The sequence below is a fragment of the Salvia miltiorrhiza genome, chromosome 4 (genome assembly GCF_028751815.1).
Source record: "Salvia miltiorrhiza cultivar Shanhuang (shh) chromosome 4, IMPLAD_Smil_shh, whole genome shotgun sequence".
Classification (NCBI taxonomy): Eukaryota; Viridiplantae; Streptophyta; class Magnoliopsida; order Lamiales; family Lamiaceae; genus Salvia; species Salvia miltiorrhiza.
The window spans coordinates 23,955,841-23,981,676 of record NC_080390.1 but is presented as its reverse complement, the minus strand read 5'-3'; the positions used below and the strand labels follow the sequence as shown (position 1 = coordinate 23,981,676).

At 42.9% G+C, this 25,836-nt stretch overlaps 1 protein-coding gene and 1 long non-coding RNA gene across 4 annotated transcripts; both read left to right on the top strand.

Annotated features, from left to right (window-relative positions):
• Nucleotides 1–2,622: 2,622 nt before the first annotated feature.
• On the top strand, nt 2,623–6,724 carry LOC131023176 (uncharacterized). Its single transcript, XM_057952721.1, has 3 exons — nt 2,623–3,796; nt 3,854–4,731; nt 6,680–6,724. Exons 1-3 carry the CDS (start codon nt 2,623–2,625, stop codon nt 6,722–6,724), a joined length of 2,097 nt encoding a protein of 698 aa, XP_057808704.1.
• Nucleotides 6,725–20,160: 13,436 nt separating this feature from the next.
• On the top strand, nt 20,161–22,866 carry LOC131019490 (uncharacterized). Of its 3 annotated transcripts, none has more exons than XR_009100285.1 (4): nt 20,161–20,381; nt 20,492–20,787; nt 21,202–21,322; nt 22,010–22,144. It is a non-coding gene; the product is annotated as an uncharacterized LOC131019490 (long non-coding RNA). The 3 variants fall into 3 exon arrangements; XR_009100284.1 differs by having other exon boundaries at nt 21,983–22,121; XR_009100283.1 differs by having other exon boundaries at nt 21,202–22,866.
• The last annotated feature ends 2,970 nt before the right edge of the window (nt 22,867–25,836 follow it).

The window sequence follows — 25,836 nt, the reverse complement described above, 5'->3', positions numbered from 1 at the left end:
TTTACTCTTTTGAGGATTTGCAGACCCGCTTCTTACGTCAGTTCGCAAGCTCGCGCAGGGTGGGGAAGTTAGCTCTTTCGCTGATGCATATCAAACAGGACCAGAATGAAACACTGAGGGAGTATACTGCCAGATTTAACTTAGCCGCTCTGGAGGTGCCAGAGGCGGAATCCCAAATTAAGAATTGCGCCTACGTCAGAGGGCTCAGGCCGGGGATTTTCTTTGATGAACTACAGATCCGACCAGCAAAGGATTTTGACGATATTATGGCAAGGTTGCCAGGCTATTTGCAACTAGGGGACGCCAGGATGGCGAGAAAAGCGGAAAACGATAAACACAAAGTCAAAAGAGCTGAGGAAGCACCAGAGAGACAGCGACACCAGGACAGGGCACCGTTCAGAGGGTTACCTCCAAGGGTACTGCCACCCCAAGGAGAGATGCCGCCTCGGCAACAACGTACTGTGAACGAAGTCACGCGATTCACTGAATACACACCTTTGAACAAACCACAGGAGGAAATCTTCCATTTGATAAAAGACCAAGCGTTCTTCCGGGCACCAGGGACCTACCGGGATGGGCCGCCGCAAGAGGGGCCCAACAATAAGTTGTGCGAGTATCACAATGTCTTTGGACATTATACCAAATATTGTGGCCATCTTAAACACCAGTTGGAACTACTGGTTCGTCAGGGAAATCTTGATCAGTTCATTGTCAGAGGAAATGAGGGCCAGAGGCGGAATGATCAGAGGGATCATAGGGATCAGAGGGATCAACGGGACCAGAGGGATCAGAGAAATAACCAAGAACAGAGACAAGAGCAGGGGAACAATAGGGACCGCAGACCTAATGACAACCGGGATAATCGAAGAGAGGGACCAGAAGGACAAGCACCTCCCTTCCCGTATAAGAGGGAAGTGCATATGATTTGCGGAGAAAATGGGATGCCCACGTCAAACAGGGCTAAGAAACAAGTCATGCGAGCAGTCAAGTCGGGATACTATCCTACAAGGGTTATGGAGATTACAAGTGCGGCAGAGGAGCTGGCTATCACCTTTGGGGCAGAGGATTTACGCACACTAATGTACCCACATGATGACGCGCTGGTTATTATGGCGGACATAGCGGGCTGCATTGTTCACCGTATATTTGTAGACTCAGGTAGCGCAGTGAATATCTTATATCTGTCGTGCCTTCAAAACATGGGAATCGAAGTACATATTGAGCCAACGAATGCCCCTCTGTTTGGGTTTGGGGGAGAAATGGTCATGCCTATAGGTTACGTGGAGTTGCCGTTAATTCTCGGCACTGCAGCCGCTGCCAGCAAAACTAGAATGGTGCGCTTCTTGGTGGTAGACATGCCTAAACCATCTTACAATGTAATACTCGGCCGGCCTACCTTGATGGCGTTCAGGGCGGTAATCTCTATGTTTCACTTAAAGATGAAATTTCCCATCGAGGGGGGAAGAGTGGGAGAAGTCTGTGGTGACCAAACGGCATCGAAAGCGTGCCATGTACAAATGCTTACACATTCTTCAGGGCAAAAAAGGGAAAGAACAACAGAGGGAGCGGATACGCGGAAGAGGGGGAAAGTGGGCGAAGTACATGCCTCGGCAGAGGAGCGTCACGAATCGGCAGACTTGTTGAAGGATACGGATAGTACAGAGAAGATCGCTCTGGTTTCTACGAGTGATGTTTGTAACATGATCGAGTTATTCCCAGGGAAGGAGGGCTTCCAGACCAAAGTCGGGTCTACCATGAGTGATCAGGTCAGAGAAGAGCTCATTGGTTGTCTGCGGCGGAATGCAGATGTGTTCGCATTTAGTATCGCTGATTTAAAGGGAATTGATAGAGGAATTTTGGGGCCGAGAAGGACGCTGCAATCAGAGAGCAGGTCCAAGAGCTGTTGGAAGCAGGGCACATTGAGGAGGTGCAATATCCAGAATGGATTTCGAATGCGGTTATGGTACAAAAGAAAACAAATACTTGGAGGATGTGTGTGGACTTTAGAGACTTGAACGCTGCTTGCCCAAAGGACCACTATCCTCTGCCGAGGATTGACCAGCTGGTGGATGCCACTTCGGGATGCGCCTTATTATCTATGATGGACGCATATCAGGGATACCATCAAGTTAAAATGCACAGAGGAGACATTGCCAAAACGGCCTTCGCTGTCTGTTGTGGGGTTTACGGCTGGAGGAGTATGCCGTTTGGCTTAAAAAATGCGGGAGCCACATATCAGCGGATGATGGAAAAAGTCTTCAAGGAACAGCTCTCCAAAAATATTTCAGTATATGTGGATGACATGCTCGTGCGGAGTATCAGGCAGAGGATCATGTCTCTGACCTGGAGGAAATCTTCACTGTTGTTAGAAAACACCGGCTCATGCTGAATCCAGCGAAGTGCACCTTTGGGGTCACAACAGGGAAATTCTTGGGCTACAAAGTTACTCCCGCAGGGATTGAGGTCAACGCGGAAAAAGTCAAGGCCATCATGGAAATGACACCACCCAGAGGAATCAAGGAAGTGCAGACTCTGAATGGGCGCATCACTGCTCTGAGCAGTGGGGGAAGATGCAATCACTACTCTGAATGGGCGCATCACTACTCTGAATGGACTCGAAGCATGCCGTTTTTCAAAATCCTAAGGAAGGGAACTAAATTCTTGTGGACAGCGGAATGCCGAGCGACATTTGAGGATCTCAAAGTGTATCTAGCGAAGCTCCCGACTCTGACCAAGCCGGTCCCGGGAGAAACATTGTATCTGTACATAGCAGTGGGGGAAGATGCAATCAGCTCTGTGCTTATCAGAGAGGAAGGAAGTCACCAGAAACAAATCTACTTCGTCAGTCGAATCATCCAGGGTCCTGAATTAAACTGCACAGAAATAGAGAAGGCTGCTCTGGCAGTCATGGTCACGGCAAGAAAGTTGAGGCCTTATTTTTTGTCACATCGGGTAGTGGTGCGCACTGCTCTACCTTTTAGACAAGTGTTGGGGCGGCCAGATTTGTCGGGAAGAATGGTCAAATGGGCTGTGGAGTTGGGAGAGTATGATGTGGAGTACGAGCCGAGAATGGCGATCAAAGCGCAAGCTTTAGCGGATTTCATACAAGAAACAACTCGCCGTCCTTTGCCAGAGTTTTGGGTTGCTTTCGTGGATGGATCAGTAACGAATGAGGGGTGTGGAATCGGGGTGTACATCACCTCCCCGGGTTATGGAACATATCAGTTCGCCATCAAATTCACCTGCCGGTTGTCCAACAATGAGGCTGAATATGAGGCTGTGGTCAGAGGGGGGCATATTCTGTCAGAACTCAAGGCCGAATGTGTCATCATCAAGACAGACTCCCAGTTAGTAGCTCAACAGTTGTCAGGAGCCTATAATGTCAAAGATCAGCGGATGAAGGCGTATCATTGCAAAATCAGCGAGATGAAAGAAAAGTTCATGGAATTTAAGATCGAGCAGATTTCTCGGGACGAGAACACAAAAGCGGACTTATTGGCACGCATGGCCAGTGCAGTAGAGCAAACGTGGAACGACGAGATCATTTTACTTTGTGATACCAGAGAGATGGGGACTTCACAGGTCTTCTCCGTGGAGATCAGGGATGACTGGCGGGCTCCAATTATACACTTCCTCAAGACAGGGGAGCGGTTGAACAGAGAATCTAATCAGAGGGCCCGATACGAAAATTATTGCTTGCTTAATGACCAACTCTACAAACGATCCTTTACTCAGCCTTTACTAAAATGCTTATCTCCAGAAGAAGCTAACTTTGCTTTAAACGAAGTTCATGCAGGTTGCTGTGGTGGTCACACGGGATTCCGGGACCTTGTACGCAAAATTATTCGGGCAGGGTTCTACTGGCCTAACATCAACAGAGATGCCAGGGAGTTCGTCCGCAAGTGTGAGGCTTGCCAGAGACATGCCGGGAGAATCAACATTCCAGGGGAACCTATGGGCGTTATGTACGCTGCATGTCCATTCGACAAGTGGGGCATCGACATAGTCGGGAAACTGCCAACAGCGCCAGGGGGCAAATGCTTTCTCCTTGTAGCGGTGGACTACTTCTCTAAGTGGGTCAAGGCTGAAGCCGTGGGGAAAATCGATGAGGTGACTGTGGAGCGCTTCATTTGGCGGAATATATGCTGCAGATTTGGCGTGCCCAGGATCATCATGTCGGACAACGAAACCCAATTTACTGGGCAGCGGATTGCGGATTTCTGTGACCTGATGGACATCACCCAACGATTCGTCTCGGTGGCTCATCCACAAGCGAACGGACAAGTGGAGTTGGCCAACAGGACAATATGCGAAGGGATTAAAAAGAGGCTGAATCAAAGCAGAGGAAAGTGGGTCGAGGAGTTGGACACTGTACTTTGGGCTTACCGCACTAGCCCGAAGACAGCCACTGGCGAAGCACCATTCACTCTGGTGTATGGATCTAATGCAGTGATACCAGCAGAGGCAAGGTTGGAGTCGTATCGGATTACAACCTACAACACTGAGCACAATGCCGAACTCCGCCGAGCAGAGTTGGATTTGGTGGAAGCACAGAGGGATGAAGCCCGGGTCAGAGCGGCAAAGTACAAGAGTATTATCAAGGCAGGATATGACAAGAGGGTCAGAGCGAGGAAATTATCCAAGGGCGACCTAGTCCTTAAGCGAGCTGATGCATTAAAGGCAGTGGGCAAGTTTGAAGCTAATTGGGAAGGCCCATTCATCATCACAGAGGTCTTGGGTGGCGGAGCGTACACATTGTCGGATCCAGACGACAGAGCTCTCCCCAGGCCGTGGAATATCAACACTCTCAAAAAGTTCTATGTATAACTGCTACTCAGCAGAAATGATAAAATTGTAGACCGAATACTCTTTTTCCCCACAGGGGTTTTAACGAGGTTCGGGGCCATGATATCAATAAAATTGGATACGTGGTTCTAGAGAATTTCCCGGTGTTGTCTCGTATATTTTTCATTATCGTTTTTTCACATTGCATATTTTACTTAACATGTTCATGCAGAGGCATTGCACATGTCACCAGAGGGGGGAGTAGGGTGTATACCCGTAGTCCCCAATTTACAAATTCAAAAATTGCTTCTAAGCAAGTCAAGGGAAAAACAGAGGGATCATGCTGCCACCAGAGCAGAGGGATGCTATCGTAAGCCGCGAAAGTTGGTTGCACCCCCAGGGTCTTCCATGCTCCGCGCAGAGGGATCATGTTGCCACCAGAGCAGAGGGATGCTATCGTAAGCCGCGAAAGTTGGTCGTGCCATCCGGGCCTTCCATGCTCCGCGCAGAGGGATGCTATCGTAAGCCGCGAAAGTTGGTCGCGCCATCGGGGCCTTCCATGCTCCGCGCAGAGGGATGCTATCGTAAGCCGCGAAAGTTGGTCGCGCCATCCGGGCCTTCCATGCTCCGCGCAGAGGTTACTATTTAATCGTAAGCCGCGAAAGTTGGTTGCGCCGGCCAGGCCCTCCATGCTCCGCGCAGAGTGTTCTCTTAACCGTAAGCCACGAAAGTTGGTTGCACTCCCCGGGTCTTCCATGCTCCGTGCAGGGTGTTCTCTTAATCGTAAGCCGCGAAAGTTGGTTGCACCCCCCGGGTCCTCCATGCTCCGCGCAGAGGGTTACTATTTAATCGTAAGCCGCGAAAGTTGGTTGCGCCGGCCAGGCCCTCCATGCTCCGCGCAGAGTGTTCTCTTAACCGTAAGCCACGAAAGTTGGTTGCACCCCCCGGGTCTTCCATGCTCCGTGCAAGGTGTTCTCTTAATCGTAAGCCGTGAAAGTTGGTTGCACCCCCCGGGTCCTCCATGCTCCGCGCAGAGGGTTACTATTTAATCGTAAGCCGCGAAAGTTGGTTGCACCCCCCGGGTCCTCCATGCTCCGCGCAGAGGGTTACAATTTAATCGTAAGCCGCGAAAGTTGGTTGCACCCCCCGGATCCTCCATGCTCCGCGCAGAGGGTTACTATTTAATCGTAAGCCGCGAAAGTTGGTTGCACCCCCCGGGTCTTCCATGCTCCGCGCAGAGTGCTCGAAGCTTGGATGGGAAGCAGCAAAGGAATGCTTGGATGGGAAGCAGCAACAAAATCCTCGGCAGAGGAATCAACCAAAATCCTTGCCAGAGGACCCAGCCAAAATCCTCGGCAGAGGAGTCAGCTTAAATCCTCGGCAGAGGAGTCAGCCAAAATCCTCAGCAGAGGAGTCAGCAACATCCTCGCCAGAGGAGTCGCCAAAATCCTCGACAGAGGAGTCCGCAAAATCCTCGACAGAGGAGTCAGCCAAAATCCTCTCCAGAGGAGTCAGCAACATCCTCGCCAGAGGAGTCACCAAAATCCTCGACAGAGGAGTCCGAGAAATCCTCGACAAAGGGAGTCAGCCAAAACCCTCGCCAGAGGAATCAGCGAAACTCCCAAAGCAGAAATCAGAGAAACCCCAAAGGAAAAGATCAGAGAAACATCGAGAACAAGCACAGCAAACCAAACCAGCAGAGGAGATCCGGGAATGCAAACTCAACATCAACGGGCAACAAAAATTAACATAAAGTACGAAGGAAAAAAGAAGCACAAGCAGGGAAGAAACTTCATTTAAACATGCCAATGAGGCAGAGCTGTACACCAAAAACCAGAAGTAAGTATTGAGTTTTTACAAACTAAGGAGTTACAAATTTTTTTTGACAAGTCAGGAGGGAGATCAGGGCCATCAAGCGGGAGGAATGGAGGAGTCTTGAGCAGGAGTAGAGGAAGCGGGAGCAGAGGTAGAGGAAACCAGAGGAGGGACACCACTTGCAGAGACCTGGCCAGAATGGGCTCCCTCTGTAAACACCGACAGCATGCCAGTTTCTTTCATCTTGGGGAGACGGGTTTCCACGTTCAGCAGCTTCACAGCTTCTTGCACTTATGATTTTTCATCTCTATACAGGGCAAAAAGTTGGTCCACCGCGGCAGAGGAGGAAGCAGAGTCTTCAAAAGCTGAGGCCGCCAGATTAGAGGGCAGGGGAGGCTCCATGCTATATTGAGAAAATTTCCGGGTGCTCTTGCCAGTGGGATCCCGCAGCCGGTTCACGAAGCCCACCAGGGAAGCAGTGAAGGCAGGCATATACAGCGGAGCAGCAGGCAATGCGTCAGACCCGACCCCAAAGGCAAAGAAGGGAAGGGCCCTATCCAATACTGTATACCACCACGCCAGTTTCTTCGGGGAAGCCTCAGTGATCCCCATCAGCTTGTTCACGTCTTCATCCTTGATGTTCTCCATCAAGGCCTGCAGGTTCAGGGCATCAATTTGCTCCGGGGCCACCCCCGCCATCTCCAACGCCCTTGTGGCGGACTGCTTTATCACATAGGCGAAGAGGGGCCCAAAGTCTTCTAGATATTCTGGAGTTTGCTTTAAAGGCCGCCAAGGTGCCCTCCAACATCATCCACAGGAAGTGCTGGCCTTGTGGAGATAAGAATAGTCCAGACGCTTGGTCCCGTGCCCCCAGGACATAACCACGGTGTTGAGCCTCCACGCAAGTTTTCCTCCAGCCACGCTTTGGCCTCCTTATAGTCATCCTCATACCTCGCCTTGAATTTGGCAAGGCTCTCGTGACTCTCCTTTGTCACCCTCGCCAGCTCCGAGGCCAAGGAGGCCTTCTCCACATCTGCCTGGGCCAGCTGAGCCTTTAACTCAGCAACCTCCGCCTCAGCTTTGCTGAGACGCTCCACCACGCCGGCCACGTCATCATCACGCTTGGCCACCGCCGCCTGCTCCTTTTCCCTCTCCTTCTCCAGTGCATCAAAATCTCGGATGCACTGAATGGCCCCCCAGAGTCGGGACTCCATCTGCAAGAAGTAAAGCGAGAACTGTCAGATCAGAGAAATGGCTTTTCGCCAGAAAAACCAAGAGGTTAGTAATTTAATCTTCAAACAAAAATACAAAGTGCAGGATACCTGAAGAGCCAACTGACCAAGATGGCTAGTCAGAGTCTCTCGTGGCAATTTCCCCACCACCTCCTTGTCCTTCGAATGGACACGGGCAGATAGGGCTTCAACAAACTGTTGCCCCGATAGACGTGCAATCGGACCAGGGACAGTCACCTCTGTCTCCTCAGCAGAAGGGGCCACAACCTTGCCCTTACCCTTTTTGGCGGCTCCTGCCCCACTAGCAGATTTCTTCGCTGAATCTACAGACTTGCCGGCCTTCTTCAGGCTCTCCTGTTTCTCTTTTTCGCCCAAGGAGATCAGACTCCTCTTCCTCTTCTTGGTGATGTCTTGGGCCGAGTCTGTGGAGGGAACTTCATCAGTAATGTCCACAACAGGGACATCCTCTCCACCAACACCGGATCCCCCACCGGCACCAGAACGTCTGCACCTCTGAATAAGGCCACTGACATCAACCTCCGGATCCTCGGAGCTGAATGTGCGCAAGACCTCCATTTCTTTTCCCTTACCAGGGCGAGAGCCTTGGGGGGAGGTGATCATCTCTGGGGTCTCTGACACCAGAAGAGGGGTGTCCACCTCGGGTCCGGTTGGTTGTTCTGAAGGGCCTGTACGGGAAGCAGAGCCTCCCGAGCCACGTTCCCCGCTGCGAGTGGGAGAAACAGCGGCAGCTAGATTGACCCCACACTTGACCCTCCAAGCCATGTCTGCAAATAAAGAATTCTACACTGTTAGAATCAGGGTAACAAAAGTCAATATATTTTCTAACACATATTTTTACCTATTGATTTCTTTGGATACAAGGGAAATAGATCATTGGCAGCCAGAGCCGAATTGTTTTCGGCAAGGTACCTACAATCTAAAGGCTCGGCGTTGTTCATGACGTTAAGGTGGGCTATGACACTCAGATCAAATGCGGTGGGGGCATCGGGAGTGGCTGGTTTATAGGTGGTCCGCTGGTTATGCCATTCCAGTTCCAAAGCACCATAATCGCGCCAGGAACCAACAAAGGCGCGCACGTAACAGTAGTTAAATAAAAAAATTTTGTCAAAGGAATTTAAGGAAGAAAGGAAGGTAGTGGGATATTTCTGAAGACCGGCAAGCTATACAGAGGACTGCCCTGCATACGAAGAGACTGGGTCTGACAAAACAACTTGGCAGTGTCTCCGACACCATGGGCACGGCATAGAATGTGGAAAGCGTATAGTCGCCGGATGGCAGAGGGGGTGACTTGGTAAAAAGGGATACGGTAATGGTTGCAAACACTGACTAAAAGGGCAGGGGGAGGAAGCCTCAAGCCAGCATCTATCTGGGCTTGCCAAATGGCTATTGTTTTATGATCACGAAGTCTTTCTGGGGGCGTCGAGGCTTTAGAGAAGGCCTCGAATCTTAAGCCTTCAGGGCGACGACATTTGTTCCTCATCCTTTCCATCGCCGCAACGCTAAGGCGAGATTCGGGAACAGGTTTGGGGGGTTGGGGTGCTTTTTTAGGTTCTTTTCTTAGGCCTGGAGGGACTTGGAGTAGCCTGAGAATCGTGCGAGGCGGAGGAGAGAAGGAAGGTTTTCGAGAGCCTGAGGCTGGGGAGAGGAAGATGAAGAATCTCGGGGAGAGAGAGAGGGCGACCGCGAAGGTTGGGGGACGGAAGTGGAGGCCATTGTCGGAATTTTCAAAACCTAGGGTTTCTACCACGCTCAATCAGAGCACCAACAATTACACAACTACACTACAACTAATTACAAATACCGGGAGAGGAGGGTACGCGAGTTACCTAGGTTAAGGAAAGATCGACTGTAATTACCGGAACGGAAGGGTCGCAGGAAATACGCCGAAACAGGAAGAGGATCGCCGGAAATCGCAGACAAGAGAATTCGGAAAAACTGAAGAAGATGAACTGTGGAAAGTAAAAAATTCGAAACTGAATATGTAACGTACGCGGGCAGCTATCAGTATACGGGATGAACGACGCGTGGCTCCAAAAAGCAATCGACGGTCGAGGATTTCTACGGGGAGGCGAAAGGACGCGAAGGCTGAAAAAGTAACCTCGGGATACAGAAAAAGCACTGTAGAAGGGGCGGGCATTTAATGCTAACGACGTCATCCACGCGGGCGAATCTTCTGACTAGTTGCACCGTTCCAGAGCGAACTAGTCAGACCAGAGGGGGGAGTAGCAAACAAAAAATTACAAGGAAAAATTTACAGGGCTTATCTTTGCTTTCTCACAATATTTAGAACTCTTATGTCTGCATGATTTACAGGGATCAAGGAAAACAGCACAGCGCTGGCTTCAACAATACTTCACTGGTTGAACACGAAGAAGACCCGGTTCAACCAGACTAGAGGGGGGAGTAGTTGATGAGGAGTAATATATGTAGAGCAGAGGAATCTCTTTACCAGTGGAGTCACGGGGAGCAGTGAAGTAGATTTCATCAAAGGAATCGTACTCGCTGGAAGAATCATCCTCACCAGAGGAAGCGCACTCACCAGAAGAACAATCCTCGCCAGAGGAACCATCCTCGCCAGAGGAGTTATACTCGCCAGAGGAATCATCCTCATCAGAGGAGTCTCGCTCACCAGAGAGGTCATTTTCACCAGAGGAGTTTCGCTCGCCAGAGAAGCCACCCTTGCCAGAGGAGTCATCTCCGTCAGAGAAGCCACCTTTGCCAGAGGAGTCATCTCCGTCAGAAAGGCCACTTTCGCCAGAGGAATCATCAGAAGCGCGGAGCAATCTTCCGCGTAAAGACGAATTTACCAGCGTACCCTCGACCACGCAAGGCGCATGTTCGGGACCTGATGTTACTATTTTGCCCTCCTATGTAATCTATAAATAAGACCTGAGTGCGTGCATTGTAACTACGTTATCTCTTATTTTCAATACAGCAGCTACTTTTCTCTCGTTCTAAGCTCTCCGATTGTTTACTTTGCTTTCTCCGATCATCCATACTAGGTATAGTCAATGTTTATCGCTTTTTAGATTAGGTGTTGGTTCCTTGAATTACCACTCGCGACTAAGGCCGCTTCTTAAACTTAATGTCCGCGTTAAGGCAGCTCTGGGAGCTCGTGCTTAAGCAGCTTCTAAAACTTAATGCCCGCGCTAAGCCAGCATTGGGATCCGGCTTAGGCAGCTGCTCGCGCTAAGACAACTCTGAGAGCTCGAGCTTAGACAGCTTCTAAAAACTTAATTCTTAATGCCCGCGCTAAAGCAGCTCTGGGAGCTCGCGCTTAGGTGACTTCTAAACCTTAATGCTCGCGCTAAGCCAGCATTGGAATCCGAACTTAGGCAGCTGCTCGCGCTAAGACAGCTCTGGGAGCTCGAGCTTAGGCAGCATCTAAAACCCTGATTCTTAATGTCCGCGCTAAGGCAACTCTGGGAGTTCGCACTTAGGCGACTTCTATAACTTAATGCTCGCGCTAAGCCAATATTGGGATCTGGACTTAGGTAGCTGCTCGCGCTAAGAGCTCTGGGAGCTCGAGCTTAGGCAGCATCTAAAACTTAAAAAAAAATCATCCCTAAAAAATAGGATATGAATAGTAATATATAAGGTATATACACTCCTACTCCCCCAGTGTCGTGCGCGTACTTTAGAAGTCAAACACGATTGTTGAAGATCCGGTAAATAAGATATAAGAAAACCCGATGAATAAATCAGAGAAAACCCAATAAATAAATCAAAGCTGCTCTAACAGAGATAGAGGGAAAAAAAATCTTGAAGTTCCAATGTTTGAAAGAGTATATATTCATATTTAGACATAATAAATCGTGAAGAGACACAAGCAAGGCTGGAAAGCCTGGCTGCGCGGTAAGACCCGAACAAGGCTTGCAAGTTCCAAAGCTCCTGAGAAGTCCCCGAGCAGGGCTGGAAATTTCCAAAGCTCCCGAGAAGTCGCCGAGCAGGGCTGGCAATTTCCAAAGCTACCGAGAAGTCCCGAGAAATTGAACGTGAGGAAATAATACCCAAACTCCTGTAGCACACGTTCATATTATCCTGCCCAATATTCGCAATCTCTAGGAACCCAAGTCGTTAATTCGCCGCAGAAAAAATACCCTTTTCATCCACCCCAGCTGAAACTGAATGACACAAATTACCTCATGAATAACCTTGCTGCTCTCAAGGTGAAAAGAATCCAAGCTTTTGTTGGGCATGTATTCATAGACTAGTATCATCTCATCTGTCTCGTTGCCGCATCCCAAGATTCGAGCAAGATTTACGTGCTGCAGTTTGGCAATCAATTCCATCTCAGAGAAGTCGCAGGGCTGTTGGTGCCCGTTGTGCCTAGAATTCCGCCACAGGGCTGAAGATCCCGCTGTGCGAGGAGACCCAAGCAGGGCTAATGCATGCCCCTTCAACCTCAGAGCTTTACAAAGAGACATAAAATGAACTGAAGGATATTTATTCATTTGAATGTGTATGCTGAAGTTGGTAGTGGCCCGGGTAAAAGTAAATGAATCTGTTTTAAAGAGCTTCATTATCAAAGCTGGAATGTGAACCCCTTTAAACATACGACCAGCCTTGGTGACCCTATACCCGTAAAGCTGAGACACAAGTTCACTACTCGACTCAGCAGCCCAAGAATTTCAAAGTTGGCAGAGTAATTAGTCAGTACGAAAACCCTCTCCAACGCTGAGTAAAAATGGCGTTGGAGAAATAGTGCCCCAAAGTGCTGTAACACACCATACAAAAAGTATCCCAATTGATACTCAGCACTGATTTCATTCAGCAAGTTCCCGAAATTGTTGTATCCAACCTTAGCTGCATCTAAGTCTGAGGCATGTGGTTTTTAAACTTGAGTAACCCTTCCTCATCATAATACTACAGCCCCAAATACTCACTCTCACGTCGGATACATCCAGATACCCATTCGTATGCCCTCCTCAGTTTAAGAGTCCCGCAAACAGCGCAAGGCTGTCAGTTGGCGTTCAAGAAACAGCTCGCATGGTTGTCACGCAGATCAACATTTCAGCCTCGTTCCCCCCTAGCAGCTGTGGCGCATTTCCAGCCTTGAAAATCAAATCCGAATTTCTTAGTAACTGTAGCAGCTTTAGCAGCGAGCAATGCAAGAATTCAGTCATTGCAGCCCCAAGACTCCTTGAGCTGATCTTGGCATAAGCATGTGTAAGCATAGTTCTTGGGCTCCATATTGCACGCAAGTCGGTCAAACCAACTCCAAAGCTAAGACAATTGTCAGAAACACTAGAATAATTGATTAGTCTCAATGGCCCTGAATTCATAAAGGCACAAGGTTAGAAAATCCAAGAAAGTCTGTCTCAATGTTGTGAACAGACCCGGCAAAGAATAAATATTAGAGCCAGCCCTAGCCCTGCCCCTCCAATTGCGAATTTTAACAAATAAAACGCAAGTCTGCCGTATTGCAGATGGGAGATAAATATAAAGCCAGCCCTGCCCTATTTAATGAAAATTCCGTTGTACCAGATTTAGTAAACCCCACAGAACCCTGCTAGTGGTGTTCAGCATCACGGCTTGCAAACTCGGCCTCACGACCCAAGAATCGAATAAATACAGAGTCGACAGTCTTAAGAAGTCTCGGCCAGTACCGGGAGTTCCCTATTCTGCCAAGAAGTCAGCGTTGTTCTGGTAGTTGAGAGATCCCTTTCAGAGCTAGAGTTATCTGTTGTGTCGAGGAGTCCGAACGTTGCTGTCACGTCACACCCCAACTCACGAGTTCTATGGAATGATGCAGCGCTGTCGCGTCCCATCCCCACTCAGAAATAAACGCAGGGCTGGAAGTCCCTCCATAGTGCTGAGAAGTCCCTGAGCAGGTCCGGAAAATCCATTGCGTGAGAAGACCCGAGCAGGGCTGTATCCCCAGTGTGCTGAGAAGTCTCATGCAGAGCTGTCTCTCGTCGGCTCAGAATTCCCACCGTCGTCATAATGTCTTAATATGCAGCTCAGCCAAAACTCTTATCACTGTTAGTGCAAATACCAACTCCCTGATCCCAGGGGCGGAGCCAGGGGGGTGCCCGGGGGGCTAGAGCCCCCCCCCCCCAAAATTTTGAAAAAAAAAAAAAAAATTTTTTTTTTTTTTAATAATATGTCTAAAAATGTTGTTATTATTATTATTATTATATTTGTATTTTAATAAAAAAATGTCTAAAATGTATTGAATGCCCCCAAAAAAATTTTTAGCAAATGTTTTGAACTATATTATCTATGAAAATGTTGTTGTTATTATTATTATTATTATATTTGTATTTTAGTAAAAAATGTCTAAAATGTATTGAATGCCCCCAAAAAAATTTTTAGTAAATGTTTTGAACTATATTATCTATGAAAATGTTGTTATTATTATTATTATTATTATTATATTTGTATTTTAGTAAAAAATGTCTAAAATGTATTGAATGCCTCCAAAAAAAATTTTAGTAAATGTTTTGAACTATATTATCTATGAAAATGTTGTTATTATTATTATTATATTTGTATTTTAGTAAAAAATGTCTAAAATGTATTGAATGCCCCCAAAAAAAATTTTAGTAAATGTTTTGAACTATATTATCTATGAAAATGTTGTTATTATTATTATTATATTTGTATTTTAGTAAAAAATGTCTAAAATGTATTGAATGGCCCCAAAAAAAAAAAAACGGGGGCTACCGCCCCCGAACCCCCATTACAGTTCAGCCCCCCCCCAAAAAAAATCCTGGCTCCGCCACGGCTGATCCCATCAACTCAGTATTTTCCCAAGTACGAGCGGGGCTCTTCGTGCCCCTCATGAAAGAAACATAGGGCTGGCAAGAGACCCCTCTCCCCACCCACGGGTTCAAGAAATGAGCACAGGGCCGTTGCCATATCTCCTAGTGATAACTTTCTCTGTTGTTTTCGACGCAGAGCCAAAAAAGCAACGCAAGCAAGCTGGTCACACCAAAAATCTGCCCCCACTCCGCATTAAAATTCATTGTATTCTTTAGTTTAACTTCATCGATCAACATATGAAGCTGACGTTTCAGTTTCAACTGATGTGAGTTTCAGCTGCACTCCTTCTCCAACCTCTTTTCGCCTCTTCGGATATCCCCTTGTGTTTTGATGAACTCTCCCACCGTATCTAAATATGATAATGTGGTTTAGCTTTCTTTTTCCTAGATCTTCGAATGGAAATCAACCCAGGCAGAGCTGGAAGTCCTCCCAAAACCCAGAGCTGTAAAATCAGGACACCCTCTTTCCCTCTTTGGACCAAATATTTTTGTCTAGACAGCCCCTTTGACTTAATTAACTTACCAAGCCGGGATTCTCATAAATAAAACACAAGGTTGTAAATTCCCAAGAACTCCCACGCAGGGCTGGATCGCCGCGTTAAGAAGACCGAACAGAGCTGAGAAATCCGTTGCGCGGGAATATCTGAGCAGGGCTAGAAATCCGTAGCATGGGAAAGACCCAGGTAAGGCTGGAAAGTCGTTGCGTGAAAAGCCCCGAACAGGGCTGGAAACCCGCAGCATAAGAAAGATTTAAGCAGGTCTAGAATCCTGTTGCTCCGAGAGTTCCCTCTCATGATAAGCACGGTTGTCCCCCAAGATATAGAACTTCCCATTGTCAAAGACCATAAATAGGCTGAGATGTCAAAGCTTGAATCATAAGTCTTCCCAACACCCGAGCTTCGTCCTCCCCGATTACACAAATTCACCCATTGATTGCCTCAGCGTTCCCTGTTATGCTTAATAACTGAGAGCAGTGTTGATTGCCATGGCCGCTGCGATTTGGGATGACCCTTGTGATGAGAAGTCCCGAGCTGAGCTGTCGTACCACCCTACTCACGCAGCAGAATAAGGGCAGAGCTGAGTCCAGAGTGCATCTCCAAAGTTCTTTGTAGACGATAGAGAAATTAATCTCAGCCCCACTTAAGATTCTGGCAAATTAAAATCATTTCTGGTAAAACTCGGCCCTTTCTATGATCCCCAAATAGAGCAACGACATTTTCTGAACAGTGTGGTCCTCGCAGGGCAATACATATCTAACCATAGTGATGAACAGCCGAGGCAGGTTTATGCCTTTTAGCAAAACCCCTCCTGGTCCTATACACCCCTGCCCAAATACCCTTCATACATTTCACCAAACAGCTCCCCTGCACAAAACCCCCATCTACCGACACCATGAAAGCTGCTATATGAAAATCTTGACAATCTTATTATGAGCTACGTTTCTTGAAACGTAATATCCGGAGCGGCCCGAATGGCTGGCGACAGCCGTGGTTTTCTGAAAATCACCAGAAGCCATCGTTCATGGTGAACAAAATCCTCTGGTCTTACCCCTAATCTCAGATGAGCCTGGCGGAAAACGCCGCGACCGGCAAAACGAAACCTGAAGCTTTTCCCGGTGGCCGGCGGTTGGCGACACGAGCGGTGACAGTAGAGGGGACCCAACCAGCATCAGGTGATAGCCTTGAACCGATATTAGCGTCTCCCATGAATAGTTGTTTTCCATTTTTGAGAGGAAAAACCAGGTGGAAATTCTCCTCAAAGACCTAATGAATATTCTCTAGGTTTGGATAGATTACTAAGAGCATCCGCAATGGGCTTACTTGATATCCTACTTGATAGTCTATTTGATAGTGGGGGACCACATTGAGTAAGTAGTGCTGCATTGGGGTTACTTGATAGCCTACTTGATTTTTTAGTTTTGTTTTTTATGTTTTTCATTTAAATTAATTTTACTCAAATTTAAATAACATATTTTTCTAATAGTTAAAAACGCCATTAAACTAAAACATCATTAAAAATTAAATAAAAATTAAAAACACCTAAAACATCATTAAAAATTACATAAAAATTAAAAACACCTAATAAAACATCATTAAAATTATATAATTAAAATCCTAGTCTAGACCACGACGCTTGAGCACATCGGCGACCATGGACGCGTGCAATGCCCTTTGTGCGTCCGTCATGTGCGTCGTATCCGTGTTGAGGAGCTGCATATCGAGCTCCCTCTCCTTGATATCGTTCCTCCTGATCTACCGGGCGGTGAATGCCTTCATCTGTTGGTCGGACTTGTCCAACCTCTCCACTATTTCGGGTCGAGGCTCGGAGCTCATCTGCGACGCTGACGCCTTCCCTTTCCCCTTCGCCGCTTTCGCCGCCGCCTTCGCCGCCTTGTTGCCAATGGGCTGGGAAAAGGAGATCTCCTCGCCCGACGCCGAGGTGGTAAAGCCGCCCTCTTCCGTAGTCTTTGTCCTCTTGGAGGCATGCACGTCTCCGGCGAGGTACATCGACTTTAACTTGGGATTGTTCCGGAGAACTTTTCACGCATTCCAAAAGTTGAATGCGGCCTTTTGTGGGCTTCGCTGCTTGAAGAGGATTTGGGCCCAAACTTGGACGATGAGATCCGTATGCTCGGGAAGATAAGTATGACGGAGCCTTCCTTCCGCCGCCGGCTTGTCGTGCTTGATTTTGTGGGCGATTTCCTTCCTCCGGCCGCCTTTCTTTGGTTTGGAGGCACTTTCCTCGGCACTTGCTGGGGCATCCTCGGCACTTGCTGGGGTCTCCTCCAAGTTGATCCCCCCCATATCGGGGTGATAATCGGCGGAGAAATCGGGGCACCAATTAGGATCATAGTAAAGGTTGTGTGGATCCATGAAGAAAGAAAATATTAGGAGAAATGGAAGAAAGAAAATTGTAGATGAAGAAGATGTGTGGAGAAGAAATGGAAGAGAAGGGTTTTTAAAGAGAAGAAGATGAAAAAAAAAAAATAAATAAATAAATTCAGACGGTCAAGGCACAAATTCCAAGAAAATAACAGTCAAATTTGGTTCAAAATTCACTTTTTTTTTTTAATTCAGGCGCGTGCATTGCACGCCCCATACACTCCCTTCCTTCGTGCATACTCGAACACTCGAGCAAGCCTCGAGTAAAGGCACCCCGCAACGCCTTACTCGAGTGCAACGCTCTATTAGAGTAAGGCGATCGAGTAGAGCGTTGCGGGTGCTCTAATATTCGCTGCAATTGGATCCAGATCCAGCTGATGAAACGCAATTTATGATGAAAGACCATTTTTCAATCTTTGCATTTCGGTCCCTATGGTCGGCTTGGATCTGGTTTCGATCCCAGAACCCCTCCTTCTTCCCCTTTTAATCTATTTATTATATGAAAACATGTGGCAATTATGTAAATAAATCTATATCTATTAATTTATATATATTATATGAAAACACTTTTTTCAACGGTTAATTTTACCCGGCAAAAATCATCTCTCCCACGTTCTCTCCCAGCAACTATTTCTCTATCCCTGTCTAACACGATTTTCTCACAATAACAGTTTTATCTCTCACACGCACAACACGACACAACACGGTTCTCTCAGAATATATCTGACGCAAAAACTTGCATGCGGGTGGCCGCATGGTATGCGGCCACCCGCGTATTTATCGTTTATATATATCTTTGAGATTAAACAAACAAAATCATGTAGTGGCGCAGTGGATAAAGTGCCTATTTCAAATCATGTGGGTCAAGAGTTCGAAACTCCCCTCCCCCTACTATTTCTATTTTCAACCATTTTTTTTTTGTTTTATTTCTTTCTTTTTTTACATTTTTGTCATTTTCCTGTTTTCTTTATTTTTTTATCTTTATATATATATATATATATATATATATATATATTCTTTTTCTTTACAATATTTTTTTTTCTTTTGCATTATTTTTTAATTTTACTGTTTTTCTTTTGCATTTTTTAATATATTTTGGTTTTTTTTATCCTTTCGATATTTTCTTTATTTTTCGTTTGTTTTTTATTTTTTGTTTTTCTTTTGTATTTTTTTATATATTTTTGTGAAAAATGTATTATTTTAAAATATTGCATTTCTTCATGTCAATAATTATTTTTTATTATAATAATAATTATTTGATAAAATAACTAAATGTAATGTTTCTAAATAATTACATTTGTTCACGATAATTGTTACTTTTATTTATGAGAATTTGTACTTTTAGTTATTTGATCAAATAATTATTTGTGTAAGCAAAAGTAATAGTACTTTTAGGGTTTAGTATTCCCTATTTAGGGTTTAGTATTCCGTGTTTAGGTTTAAAAAATATTGAATGATAGTTAATACTAATATTCACATAAGTATACATTTATGCATTAAAATGTATATCTTAGATAAAATAAAAGTAAATATTGCCATTTGGGTTTATTATTGAATGGTTAGGGTTTAGTATTCAGTGTTTAGGGTTTAGTATTCAGTGTTTACAAATATAGAATGATGATTAATACTTATATTCACATAAGTATACATTTAAGCATGAAAATGTATATCTTAGATAAAATTAAAGTAAATTTTGCCATTTGGATTTATTATTGAATGACTAGGGTTTATTATTGAATATGACTAGGGTTTAGTATTCAAGGTTTAGGGTTTAGTATTATCTATTTAGGGTTTAGTATTCAGTGTTTAGGTTTAAACAATATTGAATGATGGTTAATATTTATGTTCACATAAGTATACATTTAAGCATGTAAATGTGTATCTTAGATAAAATAAAAGTATACATTCAGTGTTTAGGTTTGAAACATTACATTTCTTCACAACAATGTTTATTTTTATTCATACGAATGTTTACTTTTAGTTAGTTACTTAAGTAATAATCTTTGTAAATAAAAATAATTATTGATGTGAAGAAAAGTAATCTTTATAACAATAATTACTTTTTAGACAACAATAATTACAATAAATATAATATTTTTGAAACATTACATTTCTCCATATCAATTATTACTTTTTATTATATATATCAATGATTACTTTTAATAAACATAAATAATAATATTATTATTTGATCAAATAATTATTATCGTAAGAAAAAGAAATTATTGATATGTATAATGCTTTATATTGAATGAAGGTAAATATTTATATTACCATAAGTATACATTTGTGCAACAAAATGTATATCTTATGCATATTAAAAGTAAATACTCATATTAGGGTTTAGTGTTCAGGTTTTAGGTTTTAATTTACAGGGTTTAATTTAGGGTTTAGTTTATAGGATTTAGGGTTTAAAAAAATATAATACTTTATATTAAATGAAGATAAATTCTTATATTTACAGAAGTATATATTTGTGCGAATAAATGTATATGTTATGCTTATTAAAAGTAACATTTACTATAAGCAAATGTAATAATTTGGGCGGACAGATCAAATGGGCGCGGGTCAAGGGCACAGATCCGGGTCAGGGCTGGGGCGCGGGTCGACCCGGCCGCATCCCATGCGGATGCCCGCATGCAAGTGTGACTCTATATCTGAAGCAACGACAAATTCTCAAAAATTAATGCATCTTTCTCCAACTTCTCTTCATCTATTTATGCATAAGGATGCGATTGTTTTCGATTATTGAAGCGGGTAGAAGAGATCAAGAGAAGAAGTGCACGAGACTAGATATGAGAGCGACAACATGAACGATATGAACGATATATCTGGTGATGATCAGGATGCCAAACCGTCAAGGGATAAGAGATCTACCAGTTAAATTCTTTCTCATCTCTCTTTCTATCCTCTTCGACTTTGAATAAGGAAAGTGTGCACATTATTCAGTCACAGAGCGGGCCTTAAAAGATTTGGTTTTTTGTTGCAGGTCATAGATAAGGCACATTGCGATTCGAAGTCCCGTCGTCTTTGTTTTCCCGTAGCACAGCCTCCTCAGCTCTCCAATTTTGAGATCGCGAAAATGTGTGGCCACATTTGAAATTAAAACCCATTTCTTAAAGTTGATGGGGGTTGCCCTAATTTCAAGCCAAAGGTAGACCAATCGGCTGGCTGTTTCCAGCAATTGAATGGGGAAAAATTTGGGCTCGCGTCAGGGATTGTAAATTCGACGACGAAAGATGGTGAAATTTTGAAGCGTGGAGTATCCTCGAGATATTGAAACTGGTAATTATGTTTTGTCTCTCATCTCTTTTATTTACATTTAGTTAATGACTTTGTTCCATATCATGTGTTTTTGTTGAATATTATTCATTGTATACTTCGGCAGCAAGCGGTTGAAATTAGAAAGGATGAAAGTGCTACGGTTATGGAAATTTTTTATTGTCTCTTTTTTCTGAAATTCAATAAAGTGGGAGTTGTGTTGCCGATAAGAGTGGTGTTATTCTATATTTGAAAATATTTGGAACTATTGATTTGGTATTGAAACTCTTCTATTGAATACTGGGATCAAGAAGTATGACTGGAATAATACATTATTATTTTATGATTTGCATATTTATTTCTCTCAATTGTTATTTATATTGTTATCCGTATCATCAAAATATGATTTCGTGTCTTTCTTCTGGTATGTTATTCTAGATTTGGATGTATAACTATAGTTAACAAAGCTGGAGCAAGATAAGGAGGCAAGAGCGATTGGGGCGGAGGTCGATGCAGCAGTGAAGTGGAATGTTTGGAGATACAAATGTTCCAACACAAGGTAGATAAGCCTAAACTGTGAACTATGATTAATCTCTAATTTTAGTCGTCTAGCTGTTTAATTTTGGCTTAGTGCACATTTATCTGAAAGTCATAGATCTAGATGTGAATAGTGTTTTGTAAGATTAAGATAAACACATAACTGAAGAAGCTCATGAATCATTTCTATGACCCTCAATTAGTTGATTTGAACTCAAACAATTGTTTCAGTGAATTTAATTGAACCATGTTTCTAGAAAACAAGTTGATAAGGTTTCTTATAGTTTTTTGTACCTTGCAATTTATAAGTGAAGTTCTTGCATGAACATGAGGTAATATTTCTATGTCTGTCCTTTTGATTTTTTTTTGTTTCTTTAAAATGTTCATTGTATGATAAATGAAAACATATTAGAAAGTGTTGTATGTAGGCACATTATTTATGTAGTTAAACTGTTGTGTTGTATATTTTGGTATCAAGCAATATCTTCAAGTTGCGAAAGAATTTACTTTAGTGCATATCCTACAAGAAAATGAATATTAGGTGTTTTCGAGGAGGGGAAATTATATTAATTTGCAAGCAGTCTATTTGAAAATAATAAACAACCGTATAGCTTGAAGAGGCATAGGCTCTAAGCTTTCGAGTTTATTACGATCAATCTAGCTGAATTTGGTTTACTGATAGAGAAATTAAGGAAAGTTTGGTAATCAGAGGAGGTTCGATCGAGCATGGGCCTTAACATGTCGGAAGAGGGATGGGAGGAACGTCAGGAGCATGGATCCGTTCATGTCTTCGAAGCTTTTGGTGGTGCTTCTATGCTAAAGGGGAAGTAAATAAAAAGGACAAGAATTAAGTTCCGGAAGTGACAAAGTAACTAATAAGTAGGGATATGGAGTTGGGCGGCGATGGGAAGGGACTCGCTACAGAAGAAGTCTATGATGAAGGCGGAGACAGGGGAGATGGAGTCCAGGGTGCACCGGACGTTGGGGTTGCTGTAGCGGAGGACCTCGAAGATGATTGCCTCCATGGAGGGGAAGGCGTGAAGGTCGAGAGACACATCGGAGAGGTGGTGGAAGGTGATGGAGGGGACAGTGGTGGACGTAGTCCATGGTTGAGCCGGTGTTGAAGGAGGGTGGCGCCACTAGGATGATGATGGATAGGGAGAGGTGGTGGTGGAGGATGAATTTGTCGAGCTCCACCATGGACACCAGCTGGCCCATTCTTGGAGATGGGTAGAGGACTATCATCTTCAACTTCACTTAATTCATCTCATGCATGCTGCTTATATATCATCTAGCTACTAATCAAGATCACTACTGCTCAATGTTTGAAGACAATAATGACCACAATTTCACCTACCTTGGCATATAAACATTGGCATTTATTAGAATATACCAGAAATATGTTAGTTAGCTTCTTCATAACAGACTCAGTTAGAGTAGCAAACAATTTTAATGAGGTGGCAAGATTAGTTAAAAGATATTTTAACTTAAATGTAGATGCAGTATTGTAGCTCTATAAATAGAGCATTATCAAGATGAATAAAGTAATCTCATTTTCATTCTTTAGTTTATTTTCACAAATGCATGTCTAGCTCATAGCTTAACAGCTTTTCATATATTCTTAGAACTTTGCAATTTGCAATTTGTAGCACAAAGTGGTGTCGATAGCAATGGTCACAATTTCACCAAAGTAATTATGATTTACATTGCAATTTGCTGCTAGATAGTAGCGCAACCTATCAATTTGCAGCTAAATAGTAGCACCACCTATTTTATCTTTTCTTTCTCTTAAGTTATATTTTGTTCAAGTTTCCATCTTAGCCTAGAAATTATAGAAATTAGATTTTAAAAGAGAAGAGAAGAAGAAGAAAAGCACAAAAAGAAAAAAAGCATTTGGTAGTAGAAGCAGAGGAGCGAAGAAGAAACCGAAGATCAAAAAAGAAGAGTTAAGAAGAAGAAAAACACGAGAAAAAGTATTTGGGAGAAGATGCAAAGGAGCAAAGAAGAAGTAGAAGACCATAGAAGAAAATGAAAAAGAAAACCGCAGCCACATTAATCTGGAGAAAAAGAAGATGCGCAAAAATGTTAGAAAAAAACATATGAATTCTTAAATATAATTTTGTATTGTTATTGGGCTAATTAGTTTGAGCCATGAAATGTGATTTTGTGTTAATAATGAAAACTATCCATTTCAATTTGTAAGAAAAAAAAAACCCTGTTTTACTATTCTATAATTTAAATAAAGAAAATAAAGGTTTTCATCAAACATGACAGATTAAAATTTTTCCTTTATGATACATAACTAATATTCATTATTATTTATACTTACTTTTGATTTCAATGAATTTAGATGTTTATACTCATATTCTTTATTGAGTAATTGAAATGAATTATTTTATTTTTTAAAAAATCATATTTAATTATATTTTAATTGTATTTAATATTTATATTTATTTATTTAAAATATCATTCAATGTGTTCGTCGTGCATCGTACGGACGGACGTACTAGTTTTTCTCAAAAACGCGGAGAGAGAGAGAGAGAGATCCCCTTTTTAGTGCTAGAAGGAATCCCGCTTTTTTTTTTTCTCTTAGTTCTACCATGAGATTCTAAAAATTTATTCTACTTTAACGCAAAGGTTTTTGCACTTTATCCCAAAAATGGGTTTCTCTAATTGGGGAATCCACCAAGGGATTTGATCGGTGGTGGAAAAATTGCCCAAGCTTTGGAAGTAGAAATTTTCCAAAATTCATAAGGAAATTTTAGAGAGAGAAACATATACAAAAATTTTGCAGAGACCCAAATTGATAAATAAAATGCTGATAACCTAATCAAATAAATTAAGATTTCAATTACAATTTTTGGATGCTCGATTTTTCACTAGCACTATTGCAGAATCGGATCTGGGCTAATAAGAGAGAAAAAGCTCGATTTCTCATCGAATCTAAGAACGTAAAAATATAAACCCCAAAATCAAGAACATCAACGTCTTAGCTCGACATTCCCACAGACGGCGCCAGTTGATGGTATCAGAAATAATTCCCATAATAGAAAAATTGATAAAAGTAGGAGACAACGCAAGATATACGTGGTTCTATCATAAATGATCTACATCCACGGAGTTGTTCGATTTTTCCAATATGTACCGTAAGAGCTTTACAATTACAAGTAAAGAGCTAGAATGAATGAATCCCCTTTTTTCTATACACAAGAGCCCTATTTATTGGTGACTAATTGAGCCTAGCCCCAAAGCCCATACAACAGTGTGACAAAGCCTAAATCGTTAACATGACTGGAATCGCCATAGCTGGAAGTCGGCATAGCTGGAGGTCAAAGCTGACATCTGGCATAGCTGGACTTTGACATGGTTTGTCAAAGTGGGTTACTGAGCTAAATTCTCTTGGCAGCTCCTCCAAAGGTGGATTTCCACTGGTGGTCTGCTCAAGCTGGGATTTTCACGGGTGTACAACGCTGATGCATATTTTACTCTTCATCATAAGCTATGTTTAATTTTTTTCAATTTTATGTAATTTCAATTAATGCAATTTTAATTTGAAGCAATTGTGTTATTTGAATTGGTGCAATTTAAATTAAATGAAAAATACAAAAATCAAAACTAATTAATATGAGTGAGTGGATGAGTCTCTCAATGCAGTCTGCTTACTCATAAGTGGTCCCTCACTCTGTTGATTAAGCTCCTTACTCTCTAAAAAGTTGTGGTGAAGCAGAAACTATTCAAAAAACTTCCCAGAAATGGGAATTTTTTTGTTCTCTTTTTGCGCCATTGAAATTGGATTTATTATTATGGATACTCTTTTATACCCATTTGTTTACTTCAGATTATTGCCCATAAAAAAAAATGGGTTGAATTCCTATAGTACCGTGTCTTTAGATGGTACTCCCTTCGTCTCATTCTAATTAGACTCAATTTTTTTGGATAAAGAGATTAAGAAACTTACTTTTTAAGAAAAAAGTGGTGTGACATTTTTTTTACCGAAAATGAAAAACGAGCCTATTCTAGTGGGATGTCCCAAAAAACAAAACGAGCCTATTAAAGTTGAACGGAGGTAGTATATAGTTACAAATTTCACTACTACAAAAACGCTCATAGATAACGGATAAAATCCGTTATCTATGACCCCAAAAAACCGATAAGTATAGTGGTGATATCTATGATACAGTCATACATAACAGTTTTTTTACCGTTATGTATAATAGTATAGATAACGGTACGATGCTCATACATAACGGTACATAACCGTTATCTATAATAGTTATACATAACGGTTTTTCACCGTTATGTATTAAGATTTTACCGTTATGTATTAGAATTTTTTTTATTTTTTTAATCATAGTTAACAGTTTTTTGTACTTTTTATAACGGTTTTAACCGTTATCTTTGATAGAAATACATAACAGTTTTTTTGTATTTTTATAGTGTTATGTATTCCAACTATAAGTAGTATATTTAATATTTTTTCTCAATTTTTATATTATTTATCTCAAAAAATAAATAAATAACTTTAAAACAACAAAA